The sequence below is a fragment of the Buteo buteo genome, chromosome 13, assembly GCF_964188355.1.
Source record: "Buteo buteo chromosome 13, bButBut1.hap1.1, whole genome shotgun sequence".
In the NCBI taxonomy this organism is placed as follows: Eukaryota; Metazoa; Chordata; class Aves; order Accipitriformes; family Accipitridae; genus Buteo; species Buteo buteo.
This window is the reverse complement of record NC_134183.1, coordinates 24576024-24596869: the sequence shown is the minus strand read 5'-3', so window position 1 is coordinate 24596869 and position 20846 is coordinate 24576024. Positions and strand designations below refer to the sequence as shown.

Genomic DNA, 20846 nt, shown 5'->3' with positions numbered 1-20846 from the left:
ATGCTTTTGTCCTGCAAGACAAATACCCATTGATTTGAGTTTCTAATGACTGCTAGGTCGGGCTTGCTATATATTTGCTTAATTAATTTCTCTGACCTTCCTTCCATTTAATACTCAGGATGACAAACTTCCATTTTAACAGCTGTGTGGATGTTAGTCTGAGGCACTTATGATGTCAAAGGCTTTGTATTAATTTACTAAGCAAGTTATTTCAAGCCATTTTTTGGAAAATATGCCTGGTCAGCACAGATTTATGGTTTGTTTTTTCAGCTCAGTCTGATATCATTTGTCACATGGATTTAAATTAATGCATGCACATTGACCTACAGGAAGGAGATGGTTACTGTTTCTTGAGATATGAGGAAATAATCTGAATTCCAGGGAGGATTTCAGATAAATGCATTAATTTTTAAAGTTGGAAAGTTCCTTTCTACTTGTAAATAGCAATGCTTCAATTTTTTCCTTAACATTCAATAGTAGAGGTACAGATTGAACAGAGAAGTACCATATCCAGTACAAAGACTGCAATGTACAGGGTATTCTAGGTGCCATCCAGCAAACCAAGCAAATACTTAGAGCATGCATTTAAGTCTGGCAGTGTGAGTTGGACTTTGGGTAAAAGTCAAAGGCGTAGGAATAGACTGGCTCCTAAATCCTGCCTGGGAACCCCTGTTCTCATTAAAGTCTATGGGAATTTAGGAACCTAAATGCAATTAGGTATCTTGGCCTTACTGCTTTACTTCTCAGGGCTGCCCTAAGTACATATTTAAAGTTAGGCATGTACTAAAACCCTTATGTGAAAATTGCATTCAGATAAGTGATCTAAAATTAAAATATCAGTCTGACTCTTGTATGCTTGCAAATCAAATTTGTTTTGACAACAGGTTAGCATAAGACACAGCTGAGACAGAGAGCCTAGAGCTAGGTGGATTGTGTGATTTAATGCTCTGCAATTAAAAGACAAAGCCCAGAGATGCTACTTTTCAAATGTGAGTGTTAAAGTTCTGCCAGGATTCTGTTGTCTGCGTGCATGCCAGTAAACTGGAGCAGTTGTCATGCTACTTCATGGAAAATTGTTTAAGTCAATGATTTATTTAGTCTGTTTAAAGAAGATGGGATAAAACCCTGGGCTGGTATTGCCATGATGATTATGCTATTATTATTATTTTTTTAATTAATGTTGAGCAACCTGTACTGCAGCCAACTTCAAGACACTTCAGAAGTGCACTTCTCTTTCTCTGGCTGGAGAACAAAAGCCTTCATTCTAGACAAGGGTAGGCTAAATAATATTTTCATTCTAGGACCCTACAGAAAACTACTTTTCCTAGAATCCTCCATGCCCAGGCAGAGAAAAGAGTGTCTTGATTTTACTGTCTCATCTTACAGGGGAGATATTAACTTTTCTTTTTTTTTTTCCTATCTCTGAGAAATGAAATATAAGCCCAGAACAGATGGAGTCCCAGGTCTGAAGATCCCACCGAGGACAAACTCAAACCCTGTCTCCATGCTTCTATAACTCAGTGCACTATTTACCAGGTTAAAGCCAGACATGGCCACTTTCACCCTACTGATCTGGGATAAATTATTATTTCCACCTGTCTATCCAAACCTATCCATCACCCTCCCCTTCCTGGAGGAGCCCTTGCAGTCTGCCAGCATAACTGCCCTTGTGGGCATGCCCAGACCTCCTCTGGGTTGTTAAGGGGGAAGTTTCTTAACACTTTTGACAGAGGTGAAACAACACAGATTTTTATATCAGAGATTTGGCATTGGCGTAGAGGGGAAGGAAAGAAAGGAAAGAACAGCTGGGCGCAATACCCTTGCCGTGGTTTAACCCCAGCCGGCAACCAAGCACGACGCAGCCGCTCACTCGCCTCCCTCACAGTGGGATGGGGGAGAGAATCAGAAGGGCAAAAGTGAGAAAACTCATGGGCTGCGATAAAGACAGTTCAATAGGTAAAGCAAAAGCCACGCACACAAGCAAAGCAAAAGAAGGAATTGATTCTCCACTTCCCATGGGCAGGCAGGTGTTCAGTCATCTCCAGAAAGCAGGGCTCCATCCGCCATGTGTAATGGTGACTTGGGAAGACAAACGCCATCGCTCCGAACGTCCCCCCTTCCTCCTTCTTCCCCCAGCTTTATATACGGAGCATGATGTCATGTGGTCAGTTGGGGTCAGCTGTCCCGGCCGTGTCCCCCCCCAGCTCCTTGTGCCCCCCCAGCCTCCTCGCTGGTGGGGTGGGGGGAGAAGCAGAAAAGCCCTTGGCTCTGTGTGAGCCCTGCTCAGCAGGAACGAAAACAGCCCTGTGTTATCAACACTGTTTCCAGCACAAATCCAAAACGGAGTCCCATACCAGCTACTATGAAGAAAATTAACTCTAACCCAGCCAAAACCAGCACAACCCTCAACTCAGCATGTCTGACCACTAATCTCTATCTCTTTCTAGCAGCTGAATTTTATATAACCACTGGAAAAGACTCCTTCAGCTCACATGGGAAACGGTGCGGGTTTTGGTGCTAAAGGCCACCGATATATTGCTGTTGCCCCACTATTGAGGTCAGTGGGACAGAGGCAGGTGACTGTCAGTACCAAGTGATAATATCTGGATTGTGGAAAACCACGTTAATTCAAAGCTGCCTGACCCAGAGAAGAGAGCCATAGTTAACTGCAAACCCATCCTGGTGCAATGGTATAAAACTATGTTGTGTTAAATCCTTAATAGAAACAGTCTTCAGAAGCTATTTTAATCAATTAAGAACAGTTGGACCCTTTAGCACATGGTTACCATCATCTACTTATTATGTACTTAAAATGCAATTATGGACAGGAAAATAATGTTCGTTTTCTATTGACCTCTTTTTACTCCAGTGAATTAAGCCTACTTCTCATCTGCATTCAGAGTCCCAGCTGCTTCCTGACTGAAACAGATCCTGTAGGCTTTTTATATCCAGTAGCAATGAAGCAATGCCATATGTAAGGCCAGGGTGTGTGGGGGAGCTGGGATGGCTCCTGAATTGTCAAGCTGTTCCAAGTTCCAGTGCAGAATCATTCCCAGGATGGTGATTCATGAGGTAGCAAAGAACCTAGATCCAGTTCCCAGGCTAAGTTTTCAGAGTTAGAAAAGCAATCTTGCTTCTCAAGATTAAAAAGAAAAGGGGGGTGGGGGGATATGGTTTTTAGAGTCACTTTCTATAACAAAGCAGAGCTCTGAGACTATTCATTATCCAACAGATTGAGGGTAGAGTAAAAAGGGTGAATGTATAGTGAAGGAATTTTCCTAAACATATATAAATAGCAAACCATCACACTTTCACTGGAAGAAGCAAAATTTTCAGGAGGAACAAGTTACTATGCTTTGAAATGCATCTCACTTCAGTGACTGAAATATCTTCATACATAGTTTCAACAACCGACAAACCACATCTGAAATTCAGGGCAACGCGCAAGAACTCCTGAAAACACAAATGCTCGTATTCCCTAAATGACATTGACACAAGTTGCTTGCTACCGTAATTAGCTTTGTCAGAAGACCTTGAATAGAAAGGAATGAAGGGGAGTCCCTGCAGCATAAACCAGCAGATACATGTACCAGAGCAGTGCGTAGTAAGGATGTCCCCAATTTCTTAAAAGCAGAACTGCATTCATTCCTAACCACTGTACTTACATTGTCATTTGATGGACAGATATGCATAGGCTAGCTACGTTTCACCTTTAGATTGCTAATACAGTTTCAAGGTTATATTTATAAGAAACCTGACAAATGCTTTAATCGTTATCCACTGCAGTAGGTCACCAAGGGAAAAAAAAACAAACCCCAGCGTAGCATTCAGGAACCTACTTCATAAGCTTAGAGAAGTTTTAAGTTGGGACAAAACAGCCTATCAGGACTTAAGACTTCTGTGAAGACTCTTTAAACTATACCTTCAGTAGATACCAAAAGAATAATTTGAACACCATTCTTCATGGTCAAGCTTAGGTTTTTATGCTACTAATGTAATATGTAAACACTTCCTACTAAAAATTGCATATCAGTAGAACTGGCCATATCGAATGTCAGATAATTGCTGGCACTTATTTTTCAAAGTCAAAACTCTGCTTGGTCTTCCCTTTGAGAAAATGAGGGTTTTATTAGTTGGCAGAGAAGGGCAGGTGATACCAAGGGGAATTCTGCTTGGGAACGCGATGTTCCAGTTAGAGCATCCTTTCTGGCAGTAAGACTTTCCTCAGAGAGAAAGTTCAGCAGGGTTTCCTGAGACCGCTTAGCCCTCAGACCTGGATTGATGGAGGCCCCAGAAGATGTTGAGATGGTGCCTTCAGACATATGGACCCACCCAGCAATGCACAAACCCCACTATCTTTCTCACTGCATAGTCAGTGGTGACTCAGTGTGTGGCACTTGCAAAAAAAAAGTTGAGGGGGAGGAGGGCTGAAGTTTGTGCTAGTCACATCGCTGCATGGTATGGGAAATGCCAAGTGTAGGCTGTCAGCCTCTCTGGCCCACTGATTTCATGCAGGTGTCTCAGAAGCACAAAGTTTACTCAGCCCAAATATCACATTGGGTCTCCCTGCTCAGTCCTGACCGACCAGATGCCCCTGTGAATAATACTGCCCTTTATTTTCCTGCTCATGGGGGACATTTGCCAGAAAGATGATGACATTTGTCAGGCATTTGTGCTTTGGTTAACCCAAAAATACTGGGTTAAAGTGAAGCCATCAGAAGTTTCTAGCTGCCCGCAGTCTGCCTGGTTGAAGTCAATGCAGTTTTTGTGAGGCATTTTATTATTAAAAGAATTTCTCTAGAAATCAACCTGCCCACTGCCAGTCCAACGTTTACAAAACTAATTTAGTTCAAGGGTGCTCGCAATCAGGTAAGTGCAAGCCAAACGTTATTCTCTGCTAGGGAAAAGTCATTCAAAGAAGGTACCTAGCAACGTGCAGACCATGTTTTAACACGCCCATAAAGTGCTATTTTCTAGCTTAGTGCTATATATCTCTTTGCTTTTGAATGGTTTGCAGTTGCAATGTTCATTCAACCCAGGAAAGATGCCCTAGGCAGCTCTACCATACAAGCCCCATTATTTACTCAGGATATCACTGCAGGGTTGCTGACCTTGGTAACATTACATGCATCAGGCTGCTTGTGAGCTGGCTCTCCAACCGCCTTCCCTCACTCTGTCTTCTTTAGCGACCAGCCAATATATGTCTTTCCTGCTTTGAGGCTTGGTGGATTTATAAGAACTAAATTTTAAGGCAGTCTTAGGCTACTTTCCATCGCTGCCCCCCTGCCTCGAAGCTGCGGGTGCAGTTGGGGTAGTCATGTAAATGTAGAGAGATGCTTGACTAAATCTCAATTTGCAAAGTTCAATTTGCAGAGCAGCCTTAAACAGAAAGCACAGCCCTGTCAGGCACAGACCTGACTTACTGTGGGGCAACGTTGGAGGTTTGTGTTATTAAAGGAGATTCCTTGTGTCTTTGCTTAATACATTACTCTTAGTTAATAATTACTTTCATCTTACTCAGAAAAACAGAAGTCATATGATTTTATTTGCCTTCCTTTAGAAACATTAACTCCTAAACTCTGCTAAAATTGAGGTCTGTGCTTTCCCATTACAGGTGACTTGAACAATCCTGCTCTAAATAGCCATCTGGAAGCAAAACACGGCTCCTTGCCGGGTCCTGCCATAGAGAATCCCTGTGGCCTGCATTAGGTCCCACCGCACAGAACCTGAGCATCTCACACATCTTTACATCCCAGGCTGTACACACACAGAGGTCTCATTTTTGTGTCAATACAGAACAAAAAAAAACAAAAGAAAATGACTGGGCTTTTTTAGCAGAGAGGAAACAATTTTCCCCCAGCCACTGCAACCAGATAATTCTTTGTGTTAATCTGCAATGACAGGGGAGAAGGTCACAGGCTTTGCTAATTTTGTGAATCAGCTAATGTCAGAAACACTGCAAAACTAATGAAAACCAGTTGGCCTTGTTCACCTTCCAAGAGAAGACCTATTCTGACCCACAATGGAGTTACAAAAGCTCTTTCTGCCACTTCACTCTCCCCCTCCTCAATCAAAACCCTGTTTTAAGAAACCTGACTGTTGCTGGCACAAGAGCAGGAGTAGCTTCTGAACCCAGCACTGATGGAATAGCACCAGGCAGAACTGCAGCTGAGTGACAGAAAAGCAAGTGCTGTTTTTGAGCTGTATGTCCTGTCCTTCCAGACGCTCCCAGACTCAGCTGTGACACATTGAACCTGTGGGAGATCTAGAGTCATTCCTTACCATAACACGCAGCACTTAGGACCGTCTAGGAGACCTTGCAGGGAAAACAATCCAAGGAGAAGGAAAGAACGCTTAGTCCAAAAAACCCCAGTTTCAGATCTGCATTTGGACGTATGTAAAAATTTGCCTTGGAAAAGGCTAGTTCTGTAATGAGGCATGACTGCAGTGCAGTTAGTTCCTATCCTAACATAAATCTTAACATAGAAGTACTCTAAACAAGGCAGGAAAATTTAGTTAATCCTAATGGTATTGTCATATCTTGCTCCCTTATAGTTTTAAAGATCATTGGCTGGATGCTTTGTACTGAGTTACATGTCTGGAGAGACGGTGTTCAACGCTAATTCTATCTTTTTCAGAACACACGGATTTGGGGATGTAATTTCTATCTGTTAGATGTGTACTTGTTTCTGGCCCAAAGTCAAGTGTTTTGCAAGACAGCTAGCTCCCATTGCCTGCATTTGCAATTAACTAAACCTCCAAGAGCACAGACACAAAATGAGCCTGTGACAATAAATAAACAAATACCAGTCAGGGGACGGGCAGAGACCCACTGGGACACATCTCACCTTATTATTCATAGGACTGAGTTGTTTGAGCTTAGTTTCCTTTCATGCATGAAAAGCTTTTGAGGAATCTCATTATTGTACTGAATATGTAAATATAAAGAGACAGAGTTAAACTAGAAGCAAAGACCAGTGCCTGGTTTTAAAAGTATTAGAGCTGTATTACTTAAAGATATAGAGATTGAAGCTGAAATTGGATCAGATCTTTAATGTTTTCTCTTTTTTAATAGGGAGTTTCCAGGAGTCAGCCTGAAAGCATTTTAGCAATCAAAGAAATAAGAACATGAAAACCTGTTGCTGGGTCAGACCAGTAGTCCATCCAGCCCAGTACTCTGTCTCTGGTAGTGTCAAGGGGAGATGCTCATTAGGGATATCATGTAAGCCTGGCCACATTTGGCACTCCATCCTCCAACATCCACAACTGTTGTATTGGGGAAGTTATAGGGAAGACCTCTGCTTAGTGCTTTCGGTGTCTATTTATGGACCTGTTGTCCATAACTCATCCAACCCCTTTGAGCCTGCTGGTACTGTCTCCAGTCTCCTGTGGTGGCAAGTTTTGGAAACTTACTACTTGCTGAATAAAGAAGTACTTTTTTCTGTTTCAAGCTGATTTCCTGCTGGTTCCATTGAATGCCCCCAAGTTTCCCTATTTTGGAAACTGGTGAATTTTTTTAATTAGGAGGAAACCATTTTCCCACCCAACTGATCTTTTTGTATAGCTCAAAAGTATTATTCCTCAGCCACCTTTTTTCCCAAACTGAAGAGTCCCATCTTCTTCAGGCACATGTAAAGCCACTAATCATCCCTATGAGCATTTTAGTTGTTCTTAAGAGAGCTCCCTAATAGAAGGTATCTATTCCTCAGCACACGGACCTGCTTTCAAATTACAGTGATCCTAGTCCACAAGAAACCTAAATAATAAAGGTGGCTAGAAGGGGAAAACCAGCATTTAGGCTTGGGACGTTCGAGTACATTCAGAAGTTAGCGTGATCCCTGCCAGGGAGAAAAGACCTTCCAAACTGCTGAGTCAGTTCAGGCAAGCCCTCATCGCTCCCTGTGCATTAGGTTCACTTAAAAATGTTCCTTGTGGCTAATGGCGCATTAATAAGGTATTGGCTGTATAGGACTGTCAGGTGCTGTGCCAGAAACACAGTCTTTTATAAATTGAACGTGTACAAAGGTTCTGGCAGTTTGATTCCCAATGACCCACTGACAAGCTACTGATCTAGCTGAAGATGTGGAGATGGAATGTAATTGCACACAATCTTTTTAATCAAGGACTACACTTCCAATAATCTGCTGCACTGACAAAGAAAACAACATCAGGCTGTAATACACGGCTGGAATCAAAGCTCCTTTCAGGACAGTCTTAATTAAAGAGTGGCTCTGACTATGAATTTTATAGAATAGTCAATGAGCTTCCAGCTGAGGAAAGGACCTTTCTTGAGGTGATGAAATGGCTGGACGTGTACTTAGAGCATGATCAGAAAAAAACCCCACATAGAAACATAAGTAAAACTCAGGCTACGGGCTGTATTTGCTAATACCATCAATAAAGATTGGGATGAGAGGGAAGGAGGGAATGAAAAGGCATTAATCACCCCCAAAACCCCAAGCACAAAGCAAGCTATGGCCAAAGCTATCACTAGCACAGATCAGAGCTGCTCCAGGGATGCTGCATTACAGCCTAACTTGCAGCAGCCCCCCAGGGCTTGGGTGCCTGAGGACTGCAGACTTGGAGGTGATCCAGGGAGCATACCCCAGAAACAGGAATGGCGACCAGGGTAAGAGCCATTGGGTGGCTTTTCACCACTTGGACAATCTTCAATGTCAGGCTGTGCTGGTGGTCACTAAATCGGTATTCTGTCCACCTCATGCCACTAAAGCCCATTCAGAAAGGGGCCAATTGCTTTGCCATTCTCAGAGATAATTTTTGACTGTTCTCTGTCTTTGATTAAACACAAACTGTATTTTACACCCATCCATCTGGCACTTCTCATAAATATATTCTGCAGCTAAAAGATACTCGAAGTTTACGAGTTTATTTTGTCATCCCTCTATATAACCACGTTATAGCAGAATGACCTGTCTCAGAGGTCAAGCAAGTTTAACAGTATTTGCATGGGCTGCTCTTTGCCAGCCAGCCTCAAAGCCAAAAAATAGTCTTGAACACATTTGATTTACTAGCACAGATATAGCGCACATGTCCCATGAAGGGCAAGAGACAGAGAGCGTGAACAGCTGGAACTTAGACTCAGGAACCTGACTGATCCTTGCTCTTCTGAGCAATGGGCCATTTATCCTTTCACCCATCCTTGCTCGGTGACACACAGAATTTGGAGGCTGCTATATTTGTTATCTACCTACACAGAGCTGGAGGCTAGAGCTCAATTACCCTTAAATTTTTATCAGGATCCTTCACTCCTGCCAGAGCTGTCATGGAAATGTAATGCATGTCCTGCCTCAAGGTTTTGGTTCATTTGTAATAAAAATCATCTGGCCTCTCTCTGAAGGAAAATGCAATCCATCCCCATGGGGAGACAGTTGAAAATATAGTTTATCTGGATGCCAACTGGATCCTCATCAGAAAGAAGCTTTTGTGCAGTATTCACGTGCAGAACTGTACGGAAAGGGGGGGTGTGTGTCTGAAAACAGGAAGATTTTCTGTGATGTTGAATTGTTTGGCTGGTAGCACTGATTCCAGATGGTGCTCCAGGCACTCAGCATCTCTGAAAACGGGCCAATTTTCCTTCTCCCTGTTCTTATAGCAGAAAGAGAAAAACTGTTCTCTTGAGAAAAGAACACAGGGAAAAACTAGTAATGATATTTCTACTTTTCCTGTTGGCAAATTATAACCAAAATTAGCTAACATGCTACAACAATTCTGGCTTTCCAGCTGGAGAGGGTGAGGAGCAGCGAGCTTCTCTGGATGTCTCACGTAGCACAAAGCACTGCTCCCTGAAACAACCCTAACCCAAACTCATTTCAGATCACCTGGGGCCCCTAACTTTTCATTTCAGATCTTCAATTATTTTTTTCTCCAATTCCTCATACCAGTGAAGAGAGATAAATCTGTTTAAGTACGGTTGTTTTTGCCAACATTTTCTAAGCGTTGTTGGGTAAGGATCAAAAACACTTCTGGGCTTTGGGGCTGTTCTTTCTGTAGGTCCATTTTTGCCCAGTGACCTGGGAACAGATGCTGAACAGCATATAACGTCACATGCTGCTTTGCAGTCAAATTCGTGTTCCTACACAGGAGCACCTCTACATCCCATGGCTTACTCATTCAGTCTTCAATACCCCTTTGCAAAATTTTTTCAGTTTAAGATACAATGTAGTTCAACTGGCATCACGCCTCTGATTACAGGACCACAAAGAAACAGAGAAATAGCACAGTAAATTATGTGCGTGAGCACAAGCGACAAACTTCACCCTTCCTGTTCCCCGCGGACTAAACCAGTTTTGAAAAGGAACAAACACAAGCAGTGTCTTTGATGGGAGCCCTGTACAAAACTTGTGTCATTTTATTTGGAACCAAAACACACTCTGGCCTTTGAGTTTTATTTTTGCTTATGTTTATTTGATGAAATCCCTCTACCCACAAATTTCTGAAGTATCAGAAAAGTCTGTATTAAAAAAGTTTATGAATTAGTTATCAATATGGATTGATGAGCACTTGCGTACACAAACCTACATCTTTTACTACAGCAAAGCTACCTGTAACTTTTTTTTTTTTTCTGTTTTGCCTCTGACTTATAAAATCAATACCTTCTTGACTAGGAGTTTCCTTCATTAGTGAGAATTTAGCTTTTCGTTTTAAGTGATTGATTCAGAAATGAAGCAGGGCTATGTGATTTCTTCATGCCAATGTTTGTGGCAGTTCTTCAGGTGTAACCCCGCTATTTTGGTAAGCATTCATCCACAGTACTTTTCCTCAAACATCAAAGCATTGATACAGCCTCAATCTGACCCAGGCGCACGTAGCCTTTCAGTATGAAAGGGCAAAAGATGTGTCTCTGAGAAGTATCCTGCAAGTTAGAGAATATTGGACATCACCACCACAAAGTAGATATTCATGTAAAAAGGAGTTGCTGTTCTTCCTTGAAGTGCACCTTTTGGTTTTGTAAAAAAAAAATAAATAAAATCTTCAGAGCAGGAGTGGAAAAATTATGGTTTTTCTTTTTTCCTCCCTGTCAGCTTTGCTGCAGTGAAAAATTTCCACATAGCTTTGCTTGTAGTTCTCCTGGCTAACAGCCACACCTTAATTTATAAAATAACTGGCAGGACCAACAGACATGTTCTTCTCCTTCCATAGGATTTAAACAGCAGAGAGTTTAAACAGCAGATACTCCATTAAAAAGAGTTCATATCATATCTATTCAGACCTTACAAGCTTTGGCTTAAAAGCCAAAGCCATTTGTTTTTCTAAAACTCCTTTATGTTTGCTAGTCACCATGATGAAAGGGGATGCACACACTGTGCATCATAGCACTGACTGATAAGAAAAGCAGCTTCGGACCCCTTATCAAAATACATATTGAATGAAGGACGGTCCTGCTGCAAGACAGACGTTCCTTTTCAAGCCATCTAAACTTTACATATCATAGGTATTGCTTTGCGTTTTCCTGGCATCATCTACTAAAGGATTTCAGTCCCTGATGGATCAATGTTCCCAACAGCCCCCCCGGGTAGAAGGGAGTACCGCAAGGAGGACGGGTTGAACCATGTTACAAATCACTGCAGCTCTCACACCCACAGCAGAAACACAAATAGGGAACTAAAGAAATGTCCCCGCAGCGTGCACAGGAGACACGGATCTCTTTTTCCCAGGGCTGAGCTGGGCTATCGGCTCGCACGTTGCCCAGAGCCTGGCCAGCCGAGGACAGTACTAGGGAGGTGTAGCAAAAACCCCTCGACTGGGGTCTGAGGGAGCGGTGGATGTCCTTTCTTCTCTTGCTCCCTTATGGATTGTAAAGCTACAAAGACAACATTACAGCCTCAGGCCTGGCTTACCTGCCCTTGTTAACTAGTGCGTTGCTTAAGCCCCAGCACTTCCCACTGTCGTGCCCAGTAGCCAGCAACTCATAAGGTCCATCTCTGATTCTACCCCACCTTTTTACCTCTGAACTACGATTTCCAGTCTCTGAAAAAGGTTCCTAGATGTTCTCAGGCTCTCACTTCAGCAAAGTTTAGTCAAGGATTATCCGCACGAGTTGAACTTTGGGAGACTGGAGGTGTTTTTCTCTCCAGAACCCAACTGTCCATCAGTTTGCTCAACAGCTCTAAACAGCAACTTGCTCCCAAGCACAACCATCTATTTTTTTAATCTTTTCTTAACAAGTAATACCACATGCTCCTCAAGTGAGTGAGAAATAATTATTTGATTTAGGATGCTCTGAAATTATAAGCAGCCCACAGTTATTTTAAATGTATGTTCCATCTTTTTCTCAATGAAGATTAATGTTATTCCTGGCATGGGGCTATGTAAGAAGGAAATATTTGTGCAACAGCAATTTTTAACACCTTCCGCATATTGATTTATGCGTTTATTTGGTTTCAACTTTTGGGGCACCCATAAATGATGTCTTTAGTCTTCTGAGGGAATACTGACATCCAGTAATTTATGACTGGCTAAAAGCAAGTGTGTTGAGGGAAAACTATTTGTCTCTTGACCATAACTGAGTGGGCTAGATTGAATAAATGAGTTTGCATAAACTAAGCTGAGCATAAAGATTTGAAGTCAATATGTAAAGCAAGCAAAAAAAGTCAAAAACAAACCAAAAAGCCAAACAGTGGGTTAAAAACAAAGATTAAACCTGCCTGTTTGCTACAGGTACGTAGGAGAAATCATGCTCATAGGAAGCCAGAGTTACTGAAATAAAGTATTGATTTTCTGCTGAAAGAAATGTAAGTATAAAAGGACAATTAATTTTTAAATGAAAGTAACGGTCATATTATTGCTCTCTGGATATAGAAAGAAGCTCATCTGTCTATATCTATCTACAGCATTTGACTCTGTGCTCAGGGGCAGTGAGATTTTAATCAAAACTAGATTGTTAAGAATATTAGAGTATGATTAAGTGTCCCAACCACTCTTTTATAGATTTGAACTTCAAATTGAAGGTGAGTTCATTTCACACAAACACACACACACACTACACACCTGAAGCAGCACTTCACCTTCCTTCCCTGCCATTCACCTCTACTCCCTTGCCTGAGCAACACCCTGTCCTGTTGAGTCCCCTCACCTGGGATTTGGGGTCATCTTTGGCTTGTTCTCTCCAGCCTTCACATCCCACACCTTAAAATTCCTTTCCATACCAACTTCTCAGAGTAACCATCTCTGCAGGCATCCTGAAAACAACCAGGCAGGCTCTTACCACCTCACAGCTTTAATTATGACGACCTCCTCTCCTACGGCTTCGACAAACACCTCTCCCTACCACTGCTCCAAATAGCACTGCAGAGGTCAGCTCCTGCTCCTTCCCCGGAGCTTCCCCCGGACACCCGCGAGCCACCTCCCCTTCCAAGGGCCACAACAGCCTCTCCCCAGCTCTTCCCACCATCTATCCCCATTATGAAAAGGCCAGTCCGTGCTTCCCTTTGGCCCTTGTTCCAGCATCTGTCACTCAGTCAGCACCCAAATCCCCTTCAAAGATGGGAGAGGAGCCCTGCAGAGGCTGTCTGCAAAGTAAGTAAAACCTCGCTGTCCTGCTGGTACTCAAGGTGTTGAGTCATCAGCCTTGGGTCCCCAGCCATTACCTGCCTCACCATCTGCTCTCCAAGCCAAATATTCTCTTTTCTTCACCCTTAGACCGTAAGTTCCCTGGAACGGTTGCTGTTGTTTTGGTCCATGCTCACAGAGACCTTAGCATGGTAGGTATGGTTCATGGCAAAGTCCTGACGCCCATATAGCAATGAGGAAAAGTAAGGTTTTGAGCAATCTTTCTGTGAGTTGATAACTGGTGCTGCTGAGCAGGAGTTCTGGACTTTGGGCCATAAGAAATTCCAGAGAGTTAACAAAGTTGAGTGGGAAAATGGGTTTGTCATCCAGCAAGTTTTAAGAGTTTGTCTGGTTGAAATTATTTTGTGTGCATATAAAAAAGAGTATCACCTCATATCAGACTGAAAAAAAATCCAAATCATTAATAGTTTTTAATTCCTGGTATATCAGTCCAGATCGATCAAATAGTTTTGTTTAAGCAACTGAAATGTTTCACTTTGATTCTGACCATTTTTGTAAAAAAAAGGTTACAAAAATCCAAAAACTAACTAAAGATGCAGACTCCTGAGCAGTATCAATTCAGACCTGGTTGATCTTTCACTATGAATTAAAAATGGGATTTTTGCTTGTTTAAGAAGAAATAAAGATATGATGACTTTGGCCTTGAATGTCGCTCTTTGTGTCATAAATGTTCTTTCAGGGAGTGTCTGACAAATAAATCCATCTTGTGTATGACTGTATCCGATTGCCTCAGGCTGTCACTGGAGCGATTCCCAACCGCTTAACGAATCTGTAACGCCCACATCCTGCGTGATGAGCAATTGTGAATTATTATTTTTTTTTCCAGAACACACCGGTGAGGAGAACTGCTTCCAGGTCTGGGTGGACGTGAACCTGAGTGGAGCCTGAATGCCGTTAAAGCCACACTGACTAACAAAACTTTTAAAATATGACTACAGTAAGGATTTTAACTCCACAATGCTGCCATGCTGGGATGTGACAGGCTTCCTCCCCAGGTCTGGAAGGTAGGGATCTGCTTGCATATATGAAATCACATAGTTTCCCTTCCCTCCCTTCCCCTCCCTGCACATCTGTTGTTTTGGGAAAGGAGTACAGAAGAAAAAAAAGAAAATGTTTTGAAATATATCCTATGGGTTGAGATGAGCAGAAAGATGATTAACCAGCATAGGAACTGGTATGGTTTAGACCAGCTCTCTGCAATATATGTGGGTACATTATTACCTTTTATTTAAAGTGACAGTGCTAAGATTGTCAGGTCTGGGAAAAAAGCGTGTCTTTTAAAGTATCATGCATAGGTAAGAATGACCGCAAAATTCAGCCACACCAATGAGCACAAATATTACATAGAGTCTGTAATAGAGCTGGTGTACTAAAGAGGATGCCAACATATCTCTTTCTGCTTGTGTACATAAGGTCATAAAAAATTAATATATCCTCTCTTCTGTGGCAATCCCTCATGAAAAGAGCACCGGGAAACACAAAACAAACAGCAGAGCAAAGACAAAATGCTCAGGATGGATTCTTCATTGAGGTACCAAAGCTCTTTAGCCCCAGGCCATGGTCCTTGACCATTCTTGCACATGACTGCCAGGCTGCAGGGTCTCCTGACTGCAAGAATGGTCAGACAACAACAAGCTGGGGAGACCAGGGCATCAAAATGAGATGATGCCGACCCCTCTGAAGAGACACAGCTGCTGCCTAGTCCTGGCCCTGGCCCCCACTTTTGGTACTGAATTACACTGCCCACCACAAGCCAGCACAGCTCCATCCATGGGAAGATGAGTCTGCCTGCAGCACCCATCTATTCTCAAAGGAGTTAGAGGGGGAGAGATTGTATTGAAACACCTGAGGATTTACAGAAGAGCATACGCTCAGGACTGCTAAACTGCCTAATAGTTTGAACCAGGAATTGCCCTTCTTCATCTGTTGGCTTTGTTTAAACTAAATTATATTTTCAACAAATCTGAAGAAATTAAAAAAATATAATTCTACAGCTCGGTGCTGACAAGCTGGAAAAAAAAAGTCATTTTCTACAATTCAGCTATTCAGAGAAAACTTGATCATTCGAGTATGAGATTTTATAATTGTTTCTGCTAATCTTTCCCCCCCCACACACATATGCTGTAAACATCGCCTGTGCTGGTAAATAGGAGCAAATCATCCAGCCAACCAGTCTGTAGCCAGAGCGAGAGTTAGTTTCAATAGCACTTACTGATTTCACAAGCCACACAGGGATCTGCAAAACCATTCTGCTAACGTACACAGCACGTTCCCCCCATGGCTGAGATAGATGGTAGGATGTGCAGGCAGAGCCTCCTCCAGCAGAGACCAACTCTGCTTCAACCTGTAAGACACTTCCACCTCCAAGCCTGGCTATACTGCTGGGCACCAAGGAAATGAAAGGGGAGGTTAAGGCACTGGCCAAGCAAATGGGAAATAAGCAGAACAAGTTGTTCAGCTATTCTAGAGATGGAAGACCACAAGAACCTGGCAGACAGCGGGGAGCAGCACGTAGCTGCTGTACCCTCCCGCCCTCACGTATGTAAGCACATCATTGCCATGCAGCAGCCTCAGCTGTCTGTGCTGGGAGACACAAGGCACGTTGGATATTCACATGGGAACAAGCTTGTTCCCTCCCTATATGCTGCTGTATCCACAGGCAGATCCCTACCTGCAGTGGTGCTAAAGGGTTTTTAGGAAATAATAATCAAACAGCATGCCCACGGTAAAACCAGGGAGCTGGACTTTCTCAGGAGGAACCAGCCCTAGTGAACACATGCAAATAACTCCTTTCACATCTGAGGACCATCTCTTGCTGGTCCTCAGATGCATGGTCTAGAACAGTAGTATGTTCCAGCAACAATAAATTAATCTGGAGACAACTGCCTCAGACTCAAGCCTGTTACAGCACTTGGCACCATTCAGCACTAATAAATGTCTCTACACTGCCAAGCCCGCTGAAATGCAATTGCAATAACTAACAGCACAGAACACCAGCAAATGCCTTCTGACACCTAATCCTCCATGTGACTCGGGTGAGCATGAACATTATGTTGGTGCAGCTCTGACAAGCTGGACCTGCAGAGGAAGTTTCCCCCTCTGACAATGCTGGTGCGCAGGCAGATTCAGGTGAGCAGTCAAGCTGTGAGTGAGGAGAGCAACTTGGAAAGCCAGGTCCTTCTGGCCAGCCCCAAGAAATACATTCTCCATCGGTAATGACTTAATGTAGAATAGTAGTCACAGCACAGAAATGTTATCCACTTTACGGGGAGAGCAGAAGGATGGAAGACACGTAATGTATACAACTTCAAGACTAGAGCTTTTTTGGAAAAAAATATTTATATTTCCACTGAAATGCTGGCTTTTTGGCAAAACAGATCAACCTAAACCTGAAAGCATTAGATCCAAGCTATCACTGTAATTTCCAGTGCAAACTACACCTCAGATGCCATATGCTTTTACTCTGCTCTCGGGGTAAAGCTTTCTGCCTGGCGTATCCTCTCCATAACGTGCTTTTCCCTTCCCATAGGAGAGGGGGCTGCATGACAGCTCAGGCGTTTCATAGGAAACATCATCCAGCCATGGTCCTGGGGGCAAAGGCAAGCAGAAGGATGCAGCACTTGAACCACAACTCCCATGAGATGGTGTGATGCCATTTTGAAAAGAAAAATCTCCAAGGGATGGATGTCTACTTGAAACCTCAGATGATTTTCCGAGTAAATGATTCATCTTTTAGAAGAAAGTACATTTGATTGAAAATGCAGGTTTTCATCAAAGATCAGTACTGATGGAAATTACCAGGCGGTTCTGATATTCTGCAGGAGGCAACAGTATGAAATAACAACACATGGTACAATAGCCAGAATGTCAGGAGGGAAAAATCAAATCCATCCTTGTTGGACCTTCAAGGACTGGGCTACATTAGTAGTTTTGATAACATTGTTTTTTTTATTTTGCTCCACAAAAATGTATCCACAGTTAATACTCAGCCTTGCTGATGAAGTCTTGACTCTTTTTCACCAAATGAAGCCATAAACTGTAATGTAAGATCTCTTGGCTGGTGAAGTCGAGCGTTAATAGAGTCTTCTGGGAATAATAGACCTCTGATCAGGCCAGGTGAGCATTACATGCCTGACCCCACTCCTCAATGATTTCTTCATGAGCCCAAACTAGCTGGTCCATCCTAAGGATGTGACTGTTAAATACATGCGATGTCTGCTTGGTTTCATTCACTTTATGCCATCAGCTTCTCTTTCATCTCCCTGCTGCAGGACCGGCTGTCACAGTAATTTCTGTGCTTTCAGGAAATTAAAAAAATCTGCCATCCTTGTGCTTAAAATAGACTAGAGGGCCCAGCTGATTTATACTTGCCTTGTAGGATCTAGGAGGTGGTGAGATGGGAAAACAACTTGAAAGGAGTAGATTATGAGACAGAGAAGGAACTGTGAACTTTTAAGATAAAAGATCCTCAGTTCACTCTGAGAAAAATTCACAGGGCACAAGAGTTCAGGAGTCACTGGGACACCCACTCACAGCTGGCACAGCTCGATGATGCAAGAACACGGTGCTCCAGCCAGATGTGAACCGCTACTGCAATAGCCCTGCCAGCAGCATCAGCTCACTGGAAACGTAACGAGGCAAACTTGACTATGTAGATAAAACCTGTACTTGGGATTTCCTCACTGCATTAATGTAGTTATAGAGACCAACTGGTCCATTTGATACCCAAGTTTCACCCAATTCTCCCTGTGGTTCAATATCTTCCCTTTCCCATCTCTGTTCTCCAAACGAAGCAGGGATCGGTTTTTAGATTGATTATTGCATTTGATGTGAACCACTTCTTTGTCGTTGTTGTTTGCTTTAAAGAGGCATTCCATATTCCTGCTCTTTTACAGTAGTAACCCTCAACACTTCTACCCCCCACCTTGGCCAAAGGTGGATGTCAGGCAAAGTTTCCCCCATCCCTGGGCAGTGACTCAATTCCATGAATCAGGTCAGCTCCTCTCCTTCAGCATCATCATACAAAGCAATTTGCATTAGCAGCTAATGAACTATCCAGAGGAAAACTTGCAGAGGTAGAAGGGAGTCAATCTCTGCTGAAGCCATTTTGGTTATGGATTCAGATGAAGAAGTCAGAAGAGACCTTCAGCTATGTAGACACCTGCATCAAAAATGATAATCCTTGTACTAATAGTGCCACCACATGTACCTCTTTGGGTGATAAAACATCCACTTAAAAATTATATTGCTCCTAAAAATCTTCAATTGCCTGGAGAACGTATGAGTACCAGAGATTAAATGTTATGGAAAATAAGTATGCATAATTTTCACTTTGCTTCGTGCCAGTGAGAAACAGGGAATATTTGGACAGAGAGGAAAATTGGGATAAAAACAGTCTGCTCTGCCATTTGTCTGCTCTTTCACAGCAGCAGAGGAGGGGAAATATTTTTATGATTGGGAGATGCTGAGATGAGAACAGTGTCTGTACCTCTTTTAAGAGATGATATTTCAAGTGGATAGTGTTCATTCACCACAGCTTCTCTTTTCTTTGTTAACATCTCTTTTTATTGTCTAATATTTTAGCAAGAATCATTCATGGGCTAAATTAAGGTGGAGATGAGGTTTATTCTGTTCACAGCTCTCAGTTACCTGGGCTATGACATTTCCTGCAAGTTTATTTCCCTACAAGAATATATCACAGAGATTTTCTGTTTCCAGTTTTATGCCCGAGTTTCCCCATACTCAGGAGCAGCAATCACTTGTGTCTGACACCGTGTTTGTTTTGCAGGTGGTTGATGATGTTAGGAATAAATATAAACCCAGATGAAGAGCGGCATAAGCAATGGAAGGACCAACCCCAGAGCCTGTGTACGTTGATGTGGACAAGGGACTGACATTAGCATGTTTTGTCTTCCTCTGCCTCTTCTTGATTGTGATGATTATTCGCTGTGCAAAAGTTATCATGGACCCTTACAGTGCCATCCCTACGTCTACATGGGAGGAGCAGCATCTAGATGACTGAAAGGACTTCACTAGACAGAGCCATAAAGTGCTGCGATCCAGGAGGCCTTTTCCCACCTGGAAGGCTAACACACAAACAGCCATTTTCAGATATGCAGGGCAACGGCAATATCTCTAAGAGCACATAGTGTAAACGACTCTTGCTCGACAGATCAGGATATCAGCAAGCCATTCTGGCAGCACAGTTTAATACTATGCAGCAACCCTTATTTTAATGAAAACAGTTATCATTGTAACTCAAGTAGCACAAGCCTCTGGACTTTTCCTAATGTAACTCTTGGTCTAGCACAGTTTGTCCTCCCCTCAATATCTCCTGCAAATCCAGGGTAACCATCAGAATCTGGAAAAGCAACAAGAACATTTTGTCTTTCCTGGAAATAGATTGCTTCAAATACCTTCCTCAGTCATTATATTTGTGTTTCAAAAAAGGCCCAGATTTTATAATTATGTATCCCAGAGCATCATTAAGTAGAAGCACTAAAGCACCCCTGGTTAAGTAGGGTTATACAAGCAGATTTATTCTCGACTCACTTGGTTCTGCACATACGCTCCCTACCCCACTGCAGCCATATTTCCAGTGATCAGGATATAGAAGCTCTCAGACTACAGTTCCCAAGGGGGTCACGGACTACTGTTGACCCTGTAGCACCACCTGACTCTATCCTACTCAAACCAGGCATATCATCTGCTACAGGTCCATAGATTAGCCAGATGTGTCAGACCACTTACTATGAGCTTGGTAGCCCCCAGAAGTCCATGGAGCAGAGCTTGAACACTGCTGGTTTCAACTACATAGAATTTGTGGCGATTTTCAAAGAGTGATTCCACATGCAACTTCATCCATCTTTTGTTTCAGGTGCACTTCAGTGGGATGAGACACAAATACAATGATAAAGACAATAAGCAAAGAGACATTGCTCCCAGCTTTGTCACTCAGACAGACTCCGCAGCATAACAGTTACAGTGACATACAATAATATGCGTTCTACCTCGGAGAAATTCAGCAACTTTAAAAGAAGAATTTTCCCACAAATTTGTAAGGTAAATAGCTGTATGTTTCCTTCTCTCGATTCATTAAGACAGCCGTTATGCAAGAAGGCATAAGTGAACATGGAAGCTTTGGAAATTTATTATTTACCTTTTGAAGAGTGGGGACTGAGGGATTCCCATGTCCTCTACTCCCCAAATTCTAAGGTTTGCTCACAGCTGCCTTTTTTAGTGACTACATATTTGGC

At 42.7% G+C, this 20846-nt stretch overlaps 1 protein-coding gene across 2 annotated transcripts; it reads left to right on the top strand.

The window, feature by feature from the left end:
- Positions 1–14414: 14414 nt before the first annotated feature.
- CTXND1 (cortexin domain containing 1) lies at positions 14415–20605 on the top strand. 2 transcript variants are annotated; one of them, XR_012652581.1, is made up of 3 exons: positions 14450–14594; positions 19379–19458; positions 20468–20605. XR_012652581.1 is itself a non-coding variant. In XM_075043963.1 (2 exons), the coding sequence occupies exon 2, from the start codon at positions 19433–19435 to the stop codon at positions 19610–19612; it is 180 nt and encodes a 59-aa protein (XP_074900064.1). In that variant the 5' UTR covers positions 14415–14594; positions 19379–19432. The 2 variants fall into 2 exon arrangements, 1 of the variants encoding a protein (XP_074900064.1); XM_075043963.1 differs by lacking the exon at positions 20468–20605 and having other exon boundaries at positions 14415–14594; positions 19379–19612.
- Positions 20606–20846: the final 241 nt, after the last annotated feature.